Source organism: Lepidochelys kempii, chromosome 9, assembly GCF_965140265.1.
Source record: "Lepidochelys kempii isolate rLepKem1 chromosome 9, rLepKem1.hap2, whole genome shotgun sequence".
Classification (NCBI taxonomy): Eukaryota; Metazoa; Chordata; order Testudines; family Cheloniidae; genus Lepidochelys; species Lepidochelys kempii.
The window spans coordinates 46,935,222-46,954,782 of record NC_133264.1 but is presented as its reverse complement, the minus strand read 5'-3'; the positions used below and the strand labels follow the sequence as shown (position 1 = coordinate 46,954,782).

General features: G+C 38.7%; 1 protein-coding gene across 10 annotated transcripts in view; it reads left to right on the top strand.

The window, feature by feature from the left end:
- Positions 1–17,899, top strand: part of UGGT1 (UDP-glucose glycoprotein glucosyltransferase 1) — a 116,671-nt gene extending 98,772 nt beyond the window's left edge. For 9 of the 10 annotated variants that reach the window (XM_073360120.1, XM_073360118.1, XM_073360117.1 and 6 more), the window contains 10 exons: positions 216–300; positions 2,141–2,229; positions 2,788–2,892; positions 3,801–3,885; positions 6,025–6,207; positions 7,366–7,526; positions 8,049–8,163; positions 10,821–10,937; positions 13,126–13,294; positions 14,332–17,899. In XM_073360120.1, coding sequence (XP_073216221.1) covers positions 216–300; positions 2,141–2,229; positions 2,788–2,892; positions 3,801–3,885; positions 6,025–6,207; positions 7,366–7,526; positions 8,049–8,163; positions 10,821–10,937; positions 13,126–13,294; positions 14,332–14,357 — 1,135 coding nt within the window. In that variant the 3' untranslated portion in view covers positions 14,358–17,899. The other variant, XM_073360124.1, reaches the window with a different exon arrangement.
- Positions 17,900–19,561: the final 1,662 nt, after the last annotated feature.

Sequence of the window (19,561 nt, the reverse complement as noted above, 5' to 3'; positions counted from 1 at the left end):
TAAATTCCCTTTGTGATTGTGTATGAGTATGTTCACTTTTGTATTTATTGGATAGGTTTGTATGTTTTATGGTGTTACAGTTTAGTCAGGGAGGGAACTAGGCTGTTATGAAAAAGATCTTTCTGACAAGTGCTCATGAAGAAGAAATAGGAAACAAAATGGCCCCAGTTCTGTGGTGATGGTTACAAAACTAAATATTTTTTTTTTATTTCTAGCCATGATGGTACAGATTCTCCACCTGATGCCAGTGAAGTTATTGTTGTTCTCAACAACTTCAAGAGCAAAATTATTAAAGTGAAGGTGAGTTTGAAAACTGTACTGCAAGAGCTCCTCTTGAAGTAGGATGGTTGGTTTGAGGTCTTGGACAATGGCAGTGGGAACAAGGTTGTTTTTTTTTTTATTAAGAACTAATCATCCCTCCTATAAACTTACACCAGAGGCAGTGTGTGCAAAATAAAGCAGAAGCCTCAAGATACTTAGATTATGCATGCACTTTTTGGGAAAAGGGATGGCACTATACTGTTACTAAGCTGTTTATAACAACAGTTAGGTCTTATATGGCCTGATCCAAAAGCCTATTGAAATCAGTGGGAAAAACTCACTGAAGTAAATAGGACTCCCCCCATTGATTTCACTGGGCTGTGGATCAGGTCCCTAACAATGCATTTCATCCATAGACCTTAAAGCACTTTACAAAGAAATATAAATATCATTATCCCAGTTTTACAGAGGGGAAACAGAAGCACAGAGTGGTGAAGTGACTGTGTAAATTGAAGGGCAGGTCAATGGCAGAGTTTAGATTAAAATCCAAGACTCCAGACACCCAGTCTATAGTCTGTCTCTTGGAACATATTACCTATTTGATATTTGCATTGTTGGTATGAAGGTCCATCTCAAGTCCTATGTCAACAGTACATTTAGTGGAGGGTTGGGGGAGGGTGTGTAACCGCATTCGTGGGGTCCATTTATCCTAGCGTTATAAATCCATCCATCCTAGGGTTATAAATAGTAATAATAAATAGTTTAATTATTTATAAAACACTGTTCACTTCTAGCACACAGTGGAATAATATTAATATACAAGAGCACCTTATCAATTATATAAGAAAAGTGAGCTGAATTATAAAACTGAAAAGGAAGCAATCGTGTGAATGTAAATTGGAAGAGAATTTTATCAATGAGGTGCTAAGTTTGGAAGAGTATCTGTGTGGTGCTAGCAGTATTATAGTAGCACTTACACTAAATACATTTAAGCCCTTTTTTATTGTCATGCATATAATTAGTGATTGTATGTGCAGAATGAGGGATTTGACATACGGTTGCTCTAACTTGCATGCAAATTAGCAACACAATTGTGCTCACTTTTTACAGGCTCAACTGAGTGCAAAAACTTAAAATGATATCCCTTAATCATGTTCAATATGCTTCCTCCTAGTAATGATTATATAACAAATAAATAGCCAGCCAGTAGTGTAACTACCATTATGGATATGTTTTTAACAACTGGTTATCATATACATTATTAAAGACCTGTGCTTATCTACCTTCTATCATCAGCTCTGTGGTTATCTGATGCTGTCTCTCCCTCAGAGAGCACACAGCAGATGGAAGTGTAGCTACAAAATGAAACCAGATTAATCCATTGGTGGTGATGGTTGCAGCATAGCCTTCTCCTCTCTTCCTCCCAAAATTTCTGTTTTGCATTTCTATTTGGCTCTGGTTTTTGGATGTGGCCTTCTCACCTATTAAATCTACCGTGATTAAGTTGCTTAGCTCTGGTGCTGCACTCCTAATGTCTCAGTGGACTCTTTTAGGCCAATATGGAGAGTAGTGTTAAATTTTTCTCCAGTTTCCATCATCGAAGATGACGACAAAAATGCATTTTGATAAGTTTTAGCCTTCTAAAGTCAAAGGTCTTAAAGCCTCTGGAACTAGTTTGAATTTTGTGTTAAAATTCACTAGTAAAAAACACTAGTGGGTTATTGTCCCTTCTGATAAGTATCTTAATGTGGCCTAAGTTGTGTGCAGATGGACATTATTCAAATAAAAACATGGTGTGGTGATGACTGCTTAGTATTTTATAGCTATTTTCTCAGCTATTAATAAAATTTGTTGGCTAACGCAGTGTTTACATTTCCAGGTTCAGAAGAAACTAGACATGATGAATGAAGATTTACTAAGTGATGGAACCAGTGAGAATGAGTCTGGATTTTGGGAGTCTCTTAAGTGGTAAAAATAGTTGTCTGTTCACTGACATCATGCAGTCTAGAGACTGAAAGATTGTCTGGTATTTTAATGATGGACCTAAAGAACCAATAATCTATAGCAATTCTGTTTATAAATGGTACTGGGTTTGAGGGTGTAATTTTTAAAACTACGCTATCAGTAATTCCTGGGAGTCCATTTTATTCAGCTATGCAGAACAAGATGGGCATTGCTTTGTAACTATGTTTTCCTTCTCCCTTCTGTAAAAGGTTACGGTGTGCCTTTCTTCGTGCCCTGGATCATTGTACATCTTCTAAAGGCCCCACATCACAGGCAGTCCCTTTAGGGCTGAAGAGGTCTCATTAACAGGACTCTTTTCAGAGCCCATCAATAATATAAATCAACTGGCAACACCAAGCATGCCTTCCCTCCCAGGTCTGAGCACATTGTGTCTGCAGCACACTCGACCCCTGCCAGACTGGGAAGTGAGAGATTTGGCCTGGGGGAAAAGCCCAGTTTTCTACATGACATTGTAGACAGGTATAAGTATTCTAATGAGGACTATATTTTTCCTGATTTTAGGGGATTTACAGGTGGGCAGAAGAATGATGAAGTGAAACAAGATAAAGATGACGTGATTAATATATTCTCTGTGGCTTCAGGACACCTGTATGAAAGATTCCTCCGGTTAGTCTAGAGACTGTAATTTTTGTTTCTCAGTTGGTAGATGTATTGCTATTGCTATCTACTTAAAAAAGTAGTTGGAAGCTTCAAATCTCCTTTTAAATAATGATCTGACCATTTCTGTTACATATGAATAGTTTGGGGCAGAGTTGTTAAACACTGGCTATTTCACTTGGCATATGTCTTCTTACTTAATAAGGGTAATATTGAAAAAAATGAAATCCAGTGGTAAAACTCCCATTAGATTCAAAGCAGTTGGAAGCTTTAGTGTATTTTATAAACGTTTCTGTTTATGCAGTTTACAGGAAGTGAACTGTTAAGGCAAGCTTTGTTTAGTAGTTCTCACTGAGCTGCAATATCATTGTAGGTTTTGCTCTGATACACATCAATATTCATAGAACAAACCTTAAGGCAAAGATGAAAAAGTTGATTTTAAAAGCACAAGATATTTATTCTATGACTTTTATTTGTATTCTTATGCTATTTTGCTCTTTACAAATACCTAAATTAGATTTAAGCTGTTTATCTAATAGATAATAGGGCAGCTGATCACTGTCCTATTATTTGATTTACTGTATATTGGATTAGAGAACGACTCACTTTTTATATCCATGCATAAATTATTCAGTATTTTAAAAAATATATTTTGTACTTAGGTGTTTAAGCTGATTTTAATAGGCTGCAGCTGTATATTTTCTTTTTGGTGCATAATTGTCAGTAATCTGGCACAAATTGCATTCACTAGAATAATGTAGGAAAATAGCCATCTGTAATCTAACCATTACACTGAGCTTTCTGCAGAGCTGGGCTGTACGAACTTTGTCTTAGCAATAACGGTAGTGGTCTTTACAATTGGAGTTTTTCCTGTTGATTAAATGTAAAAAACGTTGTTCTTTTTTTGCTTTTGACAGTATAATGATGTTATCTGTGCTGAAACACACTGAGACTCCAGTGAAATTCTGGTTCTTGAAGAACTATTTGTCACCTACGTTCAAGGTCTGTTACTAAATCTTTTACTAGGGGCACAAGTAAAAGTAAAAAACTTTTCTAAGGGTTATTTCATTTGTCATCTTACCTCATTTTTTTAAATATCTGTTCTTTGAACAGGTAGATGAGTCCCATACTAATCAACATGAAAAGCTATGTATAATCTATTGATATCTCTTTATTTTGACAAACAAGAAGCGTAGTTGCAGTCTTATTCTTCTGATTAAGAAGTTTTTGTCAGTGAAGATCAGTTTGACAGTGGGTTAACTTTGTAAAGGGGTATATAAGGAGGGAGTTGCACACAGTAGGAAATTGGAGTAAGAGAATTCTTCATATCTTTGTTTAGATTCCTTTGCTTCTATTGTTTGAACTGCTTTTCCTTGTGGTTTGCATGGCAATGTTCATGATAAAGGTGTGACTGTTAAATAGAGGCTTCTTTTTAAATTGCATGAGGAAGGTGTGCCTGACCTGTGAGGTTGGGGGAAGGAGAGTGTTAATGACCGAGCAGAAAGAGACAAAGCCCAGAGACAGGCAATGCCAAGGATTAGAGGCATGGAAAAAGTTTCATATGAAGGAACACTAAAAAATATTAGGACCTTTAATTTTTGAGAGGAGAATAATAGGTGGTATGAAAGATATTTATAAAATCAACAGGGCTATAAAGGAGGCCAGTTGTGCACACATACTAAACCAAGAACAAGGGGAATCAGAAGGCAGAAAATAAAAAACTAACGTATGGATATACTTTTTTATGTAACACAATTAACCTGTGGCAACCATTTATAGAGGCAGAGTGCTTAGTAGGATTCAAAAAAGGATTACACATGTATATGAATAAGATGGGGAATACACATATATGACATATCAACCCTGATGCTTCAGGAGATGAGACAACCTTAAATGCCTAGGAAAAAACATTCTCCATGGGCATGTTAATGCATGACTCTATTAAAGTGATTTTACGCTTTCCTCTGATTTATCTGGCATTGGCTACTGTCAGAGATGTAACACTGGCCTTGGTGGGCCACAGGTCTGATCTGGTTTGGTAGTTCATTCTAAATGAAGAGTCTGTTTATACAGAAAGAAATCAACTAAGGGCTAGATTCTGTGACTTTACAGTCTGTGCTGCCTCTCAGCCCTCCTTGTTCCAGTGGGGAAGTAATGTGCTACCTTTGGCCAGCAGTACATTATTTCCCGCTCAGTGCAGACTCCACATCATGGATTTGTTGGACAAGTAACAATCTTGGCTGAACCAGCATCTTTTTCCGAAATTAGGATTGTTTTAGTATCATTAAGACATCTGGTTACTTTTTCTTTTCTAATACACGTTTTCAGAGGGTGCATTGTGACATCTTGGGAGCAATACAAAGTCAGTCAGCAAAATCATTTGTTAGCCTTTAATGGTATTAAAAACTAGGCATGAATGTGTGCCATTATATTGTTTGAGTACTAGGTTTATATTAAAATACAGCAGTCGCCGAAGTATTCAATTGCAATTATCAAATGAGTTAGAGGGGGATAGCAGGAGAAGATTTCTTAGGTTCTCTAGTCCCCATTCTCTGCTGATCCAGGATTATTCTCTAATGTACACTTATTAGAATTTTTTCAGGGCTTATATTCATTGTTCAAGAGTTGGGGCTTCTCCCACTTCACTTGGGGAAACTTGCACAGCCAAGTGGATCTTGTTGTTGGGAATCTTTTCCTGATGTTTATCTTACCTTTTTCCCTTTTAGGTTTATTCCAGTATTTCATATTGAACTCAAGTAATCTCTTCTTGTAAATCAAACCCTTCACCCCTGGATCTGTTATAAAATAGATCAGTGTCATAACTGTGGGGATTGAAGGGATCCTAAGATGTTTAGATGGATTTCAAAGACTACATTCTGACAGTTACACTTCTGATGTGTGACTGTCACACAAAGTTGGGACCGCTTTATTTTTTATTTTTTTATTATTGTTTGCGATTACATTTACATTTGCTTAAAACAAAAAACCTATTTAGAAAAAAAAATTGTGCTTTACCCAAAGGCTGCAAAGTCTCTTGGGCCTTTTCTTCTTTTTAAAAATTGTCTTTTCTTCTACCTGGTTTTGCTATAATGGGACAAACCCAGAAATGCAGTCGAGATAAAATAATTTTTCCCTCCCCAGGAGTTCATTCCATACATGGCAGAGAAATATAATTTCCAGTATGAGCTTGTCCAATACAAATGGCCCCGATGGCTTCACCAGCAAACAGAGAAACAGCGCATTATCTGGGGTTACAAGATCCTTTTTCTGGATGTGCTGTTCCCACTGGTGGTTGATAAATTCCTTTTTGTGGATGCTGATCAGGTAAGCTATCTGATGGCTTTGGGGTCACTGGCAGGAATTACAAGGTCAGCGTACGTGTAGTAAATGGAGTGAAATACAAAAACACCTATGTTAAAAGAACATTATGAAGGTTGCAAAGTAAAGCACTCAAAAGTTAGAAAATGTGGATATAACAAATAGAAAAGGATAGCACAAATCCTATCAGCAAGATAAGCAGCCATCACAGCACCCCAGGGGCCTACTTTTGTCAAGAGACAAAGTGGGCGAAATAATATCTTTTATTGGACTAACTTCTGTTGGTGGAAGGGACAAGCTTTCAGGCTTCACAGAGCGCTTCCTCATGTCTGGAGAAGGTAACGGGAGTGCCCAAACTAGATACAAGGTGGGACAGATTAAGCATAAGGGGTTCGCATCACTTAAAATGAAGTGGGCAATTAAGAGTTAATAGGCGGCAGGATGTGGTACAAATTGTTGTAATGAGCCACAAACCCAGTGTCTTTGTTAAGTCAATGGTTTTTAGCAAACTTATGATTTTAAATTCCCAGACTCATCTGTTGAAAACGTTGTACAGGTTTCATTTGAGGATGAGGACTGAGAGGTGAGATATAGAGTGATGGCTCTGGGTATGTGTACACTGCAATTAGACACCTGCGGCTGGCCTGGGCCAGCTGACTTGGGCTTGGACTTAAGAGGCAGTTTAATCGTGGTGTAGATGTTTGGACTCAGGCTGGCGCTCGCGCGCTCGTACCGTCCCATCTCTCAGGGTCTGACAGCCTAGGCTCCAGCCTGAGCCTGAGCCAGCTGCCATGGGTCAGACACAGGTTTTTAATTGCAGTGTAGACATACCCTCAGTCAAGTTATTTGTAGGTACCATGACCTAGATACCAGATTCTCCTTTTATAGCTTTTATTCTAATTACCGAGTCTATTTTGGATTCTTTATATCTTTGTTACTTGAATGATGATGTGCATTATCCTATTCTGATTTGTGTGGGGCAGGGACTTTATCTTCATCCACTAATACAATGTAGAATGCACCGATAATAAGTAACCTTTCTCTAAATGCTTATTCAGCTTTGACTATAGAGTCTTCACCCACACCTCAAAAATAACTCCCCACGCCAGCTTTCCGAAGTCTGTGTCCATGCTAAACAAAATAATTTCCATTTCCCTTTGCTAGATTGTCCGCACAGACCTCAAAGAGTTAAGAGACTTCAATTTGGATGGTGCACCATATGGCTATACTCCATTCTGTGAAAGCCGTAAAGAGATGGATGGCTACAGGTTCTGGAAGTCAGGATACTGGGCAAGTCACTTGGCTGGAAGAAAATATCACATCAGGTATTGAAGAATTCAGTTTTACCAGATAGACTTTAGGGCTCGTTTGGTTTTTAAAGAAAAAAAAAAAAAAAAAAAAGCAACTTGTGAAAAACTTGAAACAATACTTGCCATTGTTGCTAGCAAACTTTGGTTGAAGTGTATGTGTATACAATGAAATCAATGTCTGCTATGTGTTTGGAGGGTTTGCTCAATGCTTTCTTTTTCTGGGCTCCATCATGTAAGCTTGGGCAGCCTCTGAATTTCCACTTGACATATTAGGCTAGAGCATTTGCTGTAGCTTTTACAGATTAACTGAACGGATGTTAGTTGCCAGTAGATATATCTGGGTTAAATTTTGAAGGTAATGGGAAAAAATGGATAATGAGACAGCAATACGAGGATATTGTTTTTGAAGAATCCTTGAATTTATACATCACAACCTAGTTTTGTCTGGGAGGGTCCAAGATTACATTCTTTTTTAATTTTGTAAATGAATACATCAATCAGGCTTCATGTTATTAACAACCTGTTATTTGTGTTTAGTGCTCTATATGTTGTTGATCTGAAAAAGTTTAGGAAGATAGCTGCTGGAGACCGGCTCAGAGGACAATATCAAGGGCTGAGTCAAGATCCTAACAGTCTTTCCAACCTTGATCAGGTGTGTGTACTTTGGTTTTTAGTTTTTGCAGTTAGATGCTAGCTTTCAGATACTTAAGACTCTCTTGTCTTTAAATTCCTATCAAGGTCTATACCTTTTCTTCTTAAGGCAGCTCTGTTTAAAGATTGCACTTTAATCTGATGCTTAATTCAGAGATTTCTTCATTGGCTTAAAACTACCATGTGTTAGGCAATGTTGTTCTGAAGCCTTGAACCAGTCCCACGCCTCTACTTGGCTTCATCAGACACAGTGACAACTTTCTAGAGCAATAATGAGTGTTACCATTAATGCTGCAGCATATACAGTACATTGGATTCTGAGTTCTATAGAAGTTAGATGTGAGGTGAGTTCAAGGCAGAATACTATTTTAGCTTTACATGCGTTTTTCTTCTGGTCCGTTGTGTTTAATCTTTAACATTATTTTCATTGACTATTAGCTTTTCAGTATTTGGTAGAGATTTTAGTAAGGTTTCAAAAAAATGAAACCTAGCCTCATGAAATGGCATTGTGGAAGGTTCCCCAATAGGAACACTGTAGTCATTCTGTATTGAGTGTTTTAGATCTTCAGAGACTGCGTTGATTCTTAAAACTTTGGTTTCCCACTGAAGTCCTACATTACAAAAAAAAACACCAAACAATCACGCAATCATGAAATTCAAGTTTCCTTACTGCCTTGCAGATGGCTCTCAGTACAAGTTTAAGACACATCTCTGGGTGCGACAATTATCTCAGTGTCTGTTCACTCCTTGGCCTCTCAGTTGATACAGTCAACAAAACAATACCAAGTGTTATGGAGGCTTCTTTGGTATGGACGTCTTTCTCTTAGGAAGTGTCCTGAGACCACCATTCAATTCATTTTATAAGACAATGAGAAGTTTTTAGATCTTAATGTTTGGTTACTACTAGCATTGACCAGATTGGAATTAGGGTTGTGGAGGTGAAAGTCTCTCTAACCCATTACCAATTTCTTGAGCTTTCCAGTCTGCCCTGGGTTTTCCTAGTTATAGGCCAAAGAAAGCTTTATGTATATTCAAATACTCATCTTTATTTATAATGTGCCATGTGCTAAACTGCATGTATGTTAGTGCATTGACTTTATGTATCTGAACTTTATACAATACAGTAACTCCTCACTTAGTCGTCCGAGTTAAAGTTGTTGTGTTATTATGTTGCTGATCAATTAGGGAACATACTCGTTTAAAGTTGAGCAATGCTCCCTTAAGATTGTTTGGCAGCTGCCTGCTTTATCCACTGCCTGCAGAAAGAGCAGCCCGTTGGAGCTAGCTGGTGGGAGCTTGGAACCAGGGTGGACCAGCAGCCCCCCATCAGCTCCCCGCTCTCCTAAGTTCCCTGTGTGGGCTGTCAATTGCCAGGCAGTTCAGCTGTCCCTCCCCCCCTGCCTTGGAGCTGCTCTGGGGAACCTCCCACTTCCTGTGTGGGTGGGGAGGGAGAATAAGGGTGCTAATGTCAGGGTGCCCCCTTCCCCCCACTCCTGTCCCCCGCTACTTTACCCTATTTCCACAGAGCAGGGGGTGGACGTGAAAGGGCTCATGATGGAGGGAGCTTGCTGGCAGCAGCTGCTGTCTCAACTTGCTGATCTACTTAAAAAGGCAATGTGATTCGAGTGGGGTCACCATACTTAAAAGGGCAATGTTTGTGTCTCTCTCTCTCTCTCTCACACATGGTGTGTCTCTGTCTCTCTCTTCCATGCTGTCTCCCCTCCCTCCATTACTGCTGCCTTGTAGAGTGTGAGGCTACATTAACAACAATGTGTTAACTCTTGAGGGCTCAGCTCAGTGCTAATTCATCATTTAGCAGTAAAGCATTCTCTGGGAAATATCTCACCTTCTGACATCACCACCTCAACCAAGCTTCACAATTATCATTGTTGTGTATAGTATTATTATATATAAAATATAGTCTTTTTATCTGGCAAAAAGTTTTCCCCTAGCACCTAATCCCTCCCTATTTACATTAATTCTTATGGGGAAATTAAGCGAAACAATGTTAAGTGAAATTAAGTGAAACAATGAAAAGTAGCATTTTTCAGGAACATAACTACAATGTTAGGCGAGGAGTTACTGTATTAGAATAATCTTGTGTGTAAGTTACCAATGTTTCCATTAGTGTTACTAGTCAGTGGGACTGTTGGACAGAGTATTTGTGCTGTTCTAGTGCCATGGGACCATTGCTCTGTCTTCTAAACAACTGTACAAGCACCAAGAGGCATCTATTGTTAATATCTCTTAAGAAAATAGCCATTTGAGCTAGTCCAGTGCACCAATGAGCATTTAATAGTTGAATTTATATCCCGTTATCAGATGGAGTTAAAACCTCACATATGCTGACTTCACAAAACAATAAGTGAATTGAAATTTAATTTTGAATACTGAACTCTAAAATTGGTAACTGTTTGTTGAAACAGTCTGGGGTTCTGGTGTTCTCCAGAGAATCTAACTTTTTTAGATTTTGTTTAGGCAATGTTATCATTCATCTTTCACTCACTGGAAAACCCCTGTTTTTTTTCTTGGGTGTAAAGTACATTCTGCTCTACAGGTTAGGATTTCTCAGAGGGCATCCCTTGGTAATTCTAAAGGTAAATGATTTTTTCCTCTCGCTGTTGTAGATACCACTAATACATTTTGTCCTTCAAACAGGATTTGCCCAACAACATGATCCATCAGGTACCCATTAAATCACTACCCCAGGAGTGGCTTTGGTGTGAAACATGGTGTGATGATTCTTCAAAGAAGAGAGCAAAAACTATTGATCTGGTAAGCTCATAAGTAGATTTAAATTGGTTTACACATTAGCGTATTGTTGTGTAATAGAGCTATTAGCATTACCCTTTGGTAACTGATCAAAAAGTAGAAATCGCTTGGGCTGATGTATTCACCTTTCACAAAAATGTATTGGTTGCATCCCTGAGTCACACACAGCAGGGAGAGGGGCCTTTCCGCAGTTAAACTGAGTACGTGCCCCCTCTCTTCCCACCTTCTTTCCATAGACCTGTTGGGCCAGGCTAAATTTAACCTGAGGATTGTGGGCGGAGGCGGTGAATCAAAGTTTTCCTTCTCCTAGGTAGGCTTCCCTCCCAGACGGAAGAGTCCCATCTCCCCTGAGCTGTCTGGTTATTTTTAAAGGGTGCCAGATACCCACTTGTCAAGGCTGATTCCCCACTCCGGCACTTCAAGTGCAGAAGGTGGGGGCCCGCAAGGATTTTTAAAAATTAATATTTGCCATTCCAGGCTTGTATTAAACTCCCAAGGTTACAGCTTTTTTCTGACCTTGGCTTGGTAAACGCTGCCACCACCCAAATGCAAAATCCCTTTTTGAAACCAGAAAGGCGCACTTGGGAATTCCTTCCTGTAGGGTACCCACAAGCCCTTTCAACCCCCATCTGGGGAAGAGCTGAGAAAAAAACTCAAAGGAAATCTGCTGTTGCCACCAGCTAATTTAACAACATATGCACGAACCTCTTAGGACACCAAAAATCCAATCCTGTTCTTAAAACAAAAAAGAAAGAAAGAAAATACATCTGGAACTTAGGCTTTTGCTAGATTTTCAAAGAGCAATTCCAAAAATTAAGCACCCAAAATAGCTTTCTTGGGAGTTCAGATTAAAGGTTACAAGCAAACAAAAGCATCTGGTGTTAGTACAGAGGAGTCCACTAGCCATAAGAAATAAACAGAAATAAACCTAATTGCGTCTTTCTAAACATTCCTGATCTACTTACACATTTGGGGGTTCCAAATAAGTAGTTCTAGGTATGATCTGATGATCTATGATCATACCTGGCTTAAAGCTTCTCATAGCATGATTGCTCTCTATTCCCCTCTTTCCCGGAGAGCCACAACACAGAGACAAAGGGAAGTTTTTTCCCAATTTTAAAAAGTTCTAACCCTCCCATTGGTACTTTTGGTCAGGTGCCTACTCCTTTCCTTTTACCTGTGGGCTTGTTAACCCTTTACAGGTAAAGCAAAGTAGAGAACAGCCACCAAGAGGGACTTTGTAGCTGGCTGGGTGTCCATAAAAGGGTGCGATCTCCCCCCCCCCTCCCCATTTATCACACCATCTTTTGGTAAAAACACCTCTGCCACGTGAAGGCAAGTGATGGGAAGTTTGACTGCCAGAGGCTATCAGATAGTGGCCATTTCTAGACATTTTATAGGTGTTGGGAGCTCATCCCTGGCCATAACAGCCTTTTAGGGAGGTCCTATGGGTATCTGAGCACTAAAAAGAGTTACACAAAAGAACAGATTTTGAAATGAAACCATTAGGATGGAAGTCAGTTGTGATGTGACTGACAAAATCCAAGAAGCGCTACTTCAGACACAGGTAGAAGATTAATGAAGCTATGGTGGGAGAAGCCAGTAAGAAAGAGACCCCAAGGAAAACCGAGGAAGTGATGGATTGCATTATAGAGGGCAAATAGGTGGATTATAGTGCTGTCTTGAACAGGTGAAGATGAACAGAGAGCTTGCATGACGAACTGACCCCAGAAGATGGAGATGATAGCACTTCCCAACCTCCCAGGGGTGTTGTGTGAGGCTGGCAAATACTATGGCGATGAGGGCCATATATGTACCTTACATAGATTCTCCATGTCTTCCGAACCAGCAGTTTTGTCTTTTTGCATTTTGCAAGCATTCATTTGCTTCTTCCTCCTGTATTGGCTAACCACAGCAGCAATTTTAGCATGAGTTGGGAATAGACTTTAACCTGTACTCCCTCCAGCAACTATGAGAGATGCTGCAGTAAGAAGGGCTTTCCTTTCAGTTGGTCATTGATGATAGTGAAATTAAAACTACTCTAATTCAGTAGAAAGTGTTCCCCATATTCAGTTTTCTTTTAAGGTCAGGCAAATTTGAAGCTTGAAAATACTTACGTGAACACAGACTTATCTTTTCTGCATGTATGCAAAGGTCATCTGTCTCAAAAATGAATTGGTTTCATTTGCAGTGTAATAATCCAATGACCAAAGAGCCCAAGCTTCAAGCAGCTGTGCGCATTGTCCCAGAGTGGCAGGACTATGATCAAGAAATTAAACAGCTACACAGTGGTTTCCAGAAAGAGAAAGAATCAGGAACCCTTACTACAACAGATGGGATGAAACAGCAAAACAGAAAAGGTAAATTATATAGTCTCCCATTTAGAAAAATGGCTTTATTGAAACTAAAAGTTTGCTGCCCTCACAGTGCATATACATAGTGTGTAATGGTATTCTGGTGAATTTCTTTCCAGCTGTTGGAAAATAGTTCATGCTTGACCATTTTAATGCAAGTGTATGTCCTCATACCATGCAAAAGATAACTGTCACTGTATGCTGGCGTGACTGTCTTTTTATTTGGGTTTAGTGGAAGAGTCCACTGTAGATGAGAAGAGTTGTTTATTGGCCCATTCCTTGACAAATGCCTTAACAGAATCCAGGCTAAACAAAGTGCCTCGCAGTTCTGTGAATTGAACAGAATGGGAATTTTTCAGAAGTTGAATATCATCCTTACTACGGGGAAATGTTTGGCTGAACGCAGACTTCAGTGTACCATTGCATAGTCTCAGTTTTCAGCAGTTGGTGCACTTGCACCAGTGTAGACAATGGCTTAAGCGCTCATGTAGGCAGAACTAAACCGTTTTCAACACTGTCAAGAAGGCCTTCATCACTCTCCATTTTAACTAAATTATTTGTGAAGCCTATCTGCAATACATGCCTCTACATGCTTTGGAATGTATTTTGAATAGTGGTAATATATAGTTTATATAGTACATTTCTAGTCATCATTAGCACTTTGCAAATATTAGTTAAGAAATGTACTTGAGAGCAGATTTAAAATTTGGGCATCATTTTGACCACAAAAACAAGAGCATATATGAAGAGAATGGTTTGGTGGGGATTCATGAACAGAAGGACAGATCTTAAGGCTGGGTGAAGGTTCATAAATTTGGGCCTGCCTCTTAATTTTTCAACAATTGAAGAAAAATGTAATTCAAACAAAGGTCAAGAGGATTACTGTGTACAGACTGTCCTTTCAATTCACAAGGGATTCATGTCTGTAATTCTGTTCTGAGAGAACAATCCGGGGGCTTGTAAAGCCAGTTTCACACAAACACACACAGTTCAAACCCAACCTGGAAATGTGATTTTCATCCTATTTTTTTTCTTTTCCACAGATCTAGGTGCACACGTGGAATTATGATCCTTGGGGGAAAATGAAGTTAGACTGATTCCATAGACCATTTTTATATCAAATGCTAGTTTTTTTTCCAGTACGTCTGCAAAACTGCTGAATAATTGAATGGGATGATGATGTATGCGTGTTTTACTTGCCTTTGGGTTGATTTCTGCATATGAAATAGGATCAAGGTTACTGTTTTTGCACCTGTGTGGGGAGATGAAAGTGCTCACTCAGAGTGTAGAATTTCAGTAACAGAAGTTCGAAGTACATTGAAAAGCAGCAGGTCTGTTCATCTAGCTGTTGCCACATACAACCAATGCTGGCCATGATTCTATTAGCCACAGATATCTTACTCAGTGAGCGGTGGGACAGCAATAGCATGAGTCCTTACCTCAAATGAGTGTTTTGAGATGGAGCTAGTTTTTCCAGGCTACGCTATCCTTGGAACCATGCCTTGAACTGGTCTAATGTTGGAACTGCAATTTTCAGATGGTCCATCTTCTACAAGGCTCTGTTCATTATGCCACTGATTCTGTTACAGAACAGCAGTTTCATTATTTAAATTGAGACAGCATCTGTTTCCTCACTTTTGAAGAGTTCGTTCAGTGCAAAGCTACCCACACCACTTAAAAGCAAACATTCACTTGTAGCTGTATATGCTAACAAGGTTAACAATACTTTGCAACTGATAAAAAATCAGGATTTTTTTTTCTGACTTGCCCTTTCCTCCTAAATTTATTTAAAAGTGCCCTGTTTCTCCTTCTACACTCTTCAAAGTTTTTAAACAAATCTGTAGGGCATTAATACTGCTGTGGTTCATTGTTTTATAAATGTTTTTGCTGTTTATGAAAATCTGTGGAAGTTTTTGATCATGTAAATTTCATTTTTCTTCCAACACAAGATGTCACATCAATAAAACCTTAGAGTTCTTAGGGCTTTGTGTTAGTCCTCACATTCAACCCTCTCTTTCCTTTGATCTTCTTGGTCCTCCTTACTGTGGAACACAATAATGGTTTCCTTGTTTGCACACATTTTTTAGTTGCTTTGATGCAATAAGTTTAATTTAAGTGCGCAGAACAGAAAACATTTTTCTCCGAGTAACTGCATCTTTTGAGGATTAGTGTCCTTAGTTTCTTCAGCTGTAAATTTTCTAATATCTCTTTCAGGTATTAATTTTAAAACAAGCCATGGCAGTAGTTCTGCCGCAAGAGCACACTTATAAAGTCAATTACTGTCTACTCAGGTACAGTGTGTGTACATTTTACCACTGCAGGTAATTGTGAAATATATTATCAAAACAGAAGTTCCTTTAAGAGAATGTTGGTAAGATAAGTTGAGCAATTTGGTTTGTAATGAGATAGCACTATACCTTTGTCCAGAACACCGTGGAGATGGAAATCCAAGCCCTTCATCCAAGATGAAGAAAAGTCTCCATATTTTATATTTCAACAGCATTGAAAGAGCTAGGTCTCCCTTTTCAAAAATATGCCTTTTGTGAGCGCCTGTAGATACAGCAATTGTCTATGGTGTGTGTTTTTGGTTTTGTTTTATTTTTTTAAGAAACAGGCCTCTAGCAATTCTGGCCAAGATGATGGGTTTCTGTGTTAGTCTTAGTTTAGCTTTCAGTGTTTTCTTTTTAAAGGTGTATATAATATAAGCCTACTCCAAATGTCAATATTTGAGGTAGGTAATTCTCTGAAATCTGCTTTGAAGTAGAAAGTGGCTCAAATAACCCTAAATTTGTGTATAGAACTCAGTGTATCTTGTGACTGAAGGGACAGATTTATTTTTGGAGGGAAGAGGTTTTTAGTTTTGCTTACTTTTAAAAAAAAGTATCCATTTTTCCCCACCACTGATTCATTTTGAACACCACCTCCTGCATCCTATCCAGCTTTAGAACCAGGGAAGTTGTTCATAGCATTCTCCTGAGTGCTGGACAGAAGGGAAAATGGCTCCCTATGTCCCCTTTCCATCTGCACACAGCAGGATTCAGCCCTAAGGGCTGTTGCATTGTACAAGTGGGATTGAGTTTTATATACATTAAATTTAAGGATGTAAAAATTAGTGTAACTCCCTTGAGCCCTTTGTATCCCAGTACTTACACATACCCAGAGTGCCTCAGCCTACTACTAATTGATACAATGTGTGTTGCTTACATGGCAGACAGTTATATTGCACAGGCACTTTTAGGAGATCTCAATCCCCAAAGTGGCAGTTTAGCACTAGTACAATAGAGGCAACGCCTCTCTCGTGATCAAAGCCATGCTCTGCAGGTGAGTGGGAGAGGGTTTCATCAACCAGAGATTCAGTTCAAATTCCATCATGTCTGCATAACACAGCATATGTTCATATTGTCTATCCAGCAGCTCTTAATGCACTACTCAGATACTTAAATTATCATTGTCAGAGCTATAGTAATCAAGGCTGGAAAATGAGATGGTTTTTAAACTCATTCCAGTGTAAATTTAATCTAGTTTTATACATTATGACTTTCTTTCTTCCAATAAAAAGATCAGAAGCCCAAGTACCACAGGTGCTAATAGGACCCTCCAGCAACTTAAAACTAAGATTCTTTCCCAGGATTCTGAACAGAATGCAACCATGTATGCGAACTTCAAATTTTTGCTTGTGAAAGCCTTCAACATTTACTACAAAATCTAATAGCCTGACTCTTACAAGGATTACCCAGTTTCAGCTACTGACACTTCATGACACTAAATATACACAGTGACTGGGACCAAAGAAGAGAGATTTAGTCCACTGTTTTAAAAAAATATATATATATCCATCCAAGCTTCCAAGGAGGGAAATAAGAGAGCACACATTCTGTAAATGACTGTTGTCCATGCTGCACAAATTCTATGAATGTAATCAGAGGCTTGAGGGTAAATGATAAAAGAAATGTAGTCCAGTATGTGGGTCTGTTTGTGTGCAGGTACTGGTAATGAAGTCTTGTTCACAGTCAAGCTGGGTATTTATTTTTGAACCACTCACTCTTCAGTTACAGACTTGGGCTGTCTGTTATTTTTTGAAGTGAGTGCCCTAGGAGGAGCATGATTTGAAGACAAAAACAGTAAATTCTTGAAATACTTATAGTTAATGAGGTGTGAAGTATAAAATTGCTATATAAATCAACTTGAATTTAGTAACTTGGAAAGCTATTAAATTGGCCAAAGTTATTGAGATAGTTTTACATTCCTTCTGCTTGATAAAGATTATTCTCTTCCATGCAACTAAATCTGGGTCTGATTTAGAGGAAAAACTTTGTCAGTCACCTGGAAGCAAGTCATAATCAGGAATGAGCTGACTGAGAAACTACTCTTACTAAGAGAGTCTGCAATTCTTTTGCAGTACATTTCAAAAGTTCTGTACCTATTCTGATAGTCACAATACATGAAGTATGTGTGCCAGCCACAGTCTGAATATGAAATTCTCCAGCTATATTTAGAATACAACCCTGCCTCTTTCTGTAACTATAGTTGTTGCAGGTGAGACAAAGTAGAGCAAAGTATTCACCTTCTCTCAGAACTACAAGAAGCAGTCCCATCAGAGAATATTGTTATTTTGCAAAAAGTTGCATCCAGGGAACAAGTCTTACCCTCTGAACTCCTACAACAGAATCTTAATTTTACTTAAGTAGAGCTGTTTCTGAGCCAATTGGCTGGGACTGTACTCCAGGGATAATTGTGACATGTTGCTAAAATGTGATTGAAGCTGGTATCAAATTCTGGGTCCCCGTGCTGCGAAGGGCACAAAAAAGCCACTATGCCGTTCCAAATCCTTTAAGTAAAGCAAGCCTCTAAAACACAATTGTGATGTTTATTTCTATGACCATTGCCCTATGGACATCAGTGAGAAATGGGTTACAGTTTTCTTTCAAAGGAAGCTTCGACTACCCTTCTATTCCAAAATAAAAAAATAGAAATGGTGGAGAAGTGTAAAATAAATTCTTGACGAGCTTTGTACTCAGCTACTGGGACTTGGGGGAAGCGTGAGAAAGGACATTGACAAAGGAAAGAATCCATCAAAGATTTTAAGAAACCTAGATACCTTTTCCCATATTCAATTCCCTGTAATCCTGTTCAACACCATGCAGAGTAAAGATGCTGATACTTATTGATGTGAGTGTGGGAGTTTTAAATGTCACCTGAACTGAAATTACAATGACTTTCCCAGTACTGTGATTAAAAAAAAATCTGTTCAACACAATAAATGTTTTTCCTCTCTTCTGTAATAACTGGTCTGTTATGTCAGATCTCCCTGTTTCTTGAGTTCATTAATAGGGCTACTGAAATACATATATGTACTGCTTGTTTAAGTCACTTATTTTGGTTTTCATATTTGTGTTGTGGAAAATATTTGGTAATTTTTAGAGGCTTCTAAACTGTAATGGCTATAACTGCCAGCTCATCCAAGCCTAAGCAGTTGAAGTCAAGGAGCCTGGCTTTACACGTTTTTATATCTATTTAGTTGCTTAAAGTTAGACACCTATATAAGTAGTCTGACGTTATTCCTCCAGAAGATGCTGAGCATCCACAACTGTCATTAACTTCCAAAGGATTGCTCGGTGCTCATCTTTGAAAAATTAGACCATTTATTTAGATGCCTACAAACAGATTTGGAAGACTAACTTTAGGCACCTCAGTTTGAAAATTTTGGCCATATATTATATACACCATGATTGATTGTGTATGCACAACAGAGCTCTGTGCACTACTTTATATTAACACACCAAACATTCAGAATTTATTTTATTGTCTAAGGTAACTGGCAGGCAGATCTTGATTACAAGTGACCTCTCTCTCTCTATATATTTTAAAGGTCATATATGTGTGATTTAAACCAGCAGACAGCTGTTTAATAGAACAGTGAGTGCGGCACCTACATGGGTATGAGTAACTGAATGCATTCAGTGCCAGAAAGTGCACAATTGCAAAAGGAATTTCCAGCAAGGCCTCCCGCTCCCATCAATAATCAGAGCCAACCCTTCCATTAGAGGGTTTCTCTGTGTACTTCATATTAATATGGGAGTGTCCACATTAATCATGGGCAGGGAAGCAGTGAAAGGTGTAATGGACCATCACCTGGAGTCATGTTTTGATGTCTCATGGCACGAAATAAATACAACTGCAGCACAAGCCTGTCATAGACTCAAAAGGTCAGTTTGACAATGCAGCTCATACTACATCTTGATACCTCTTGGCTGAAATTCTGGTCAGTTACAC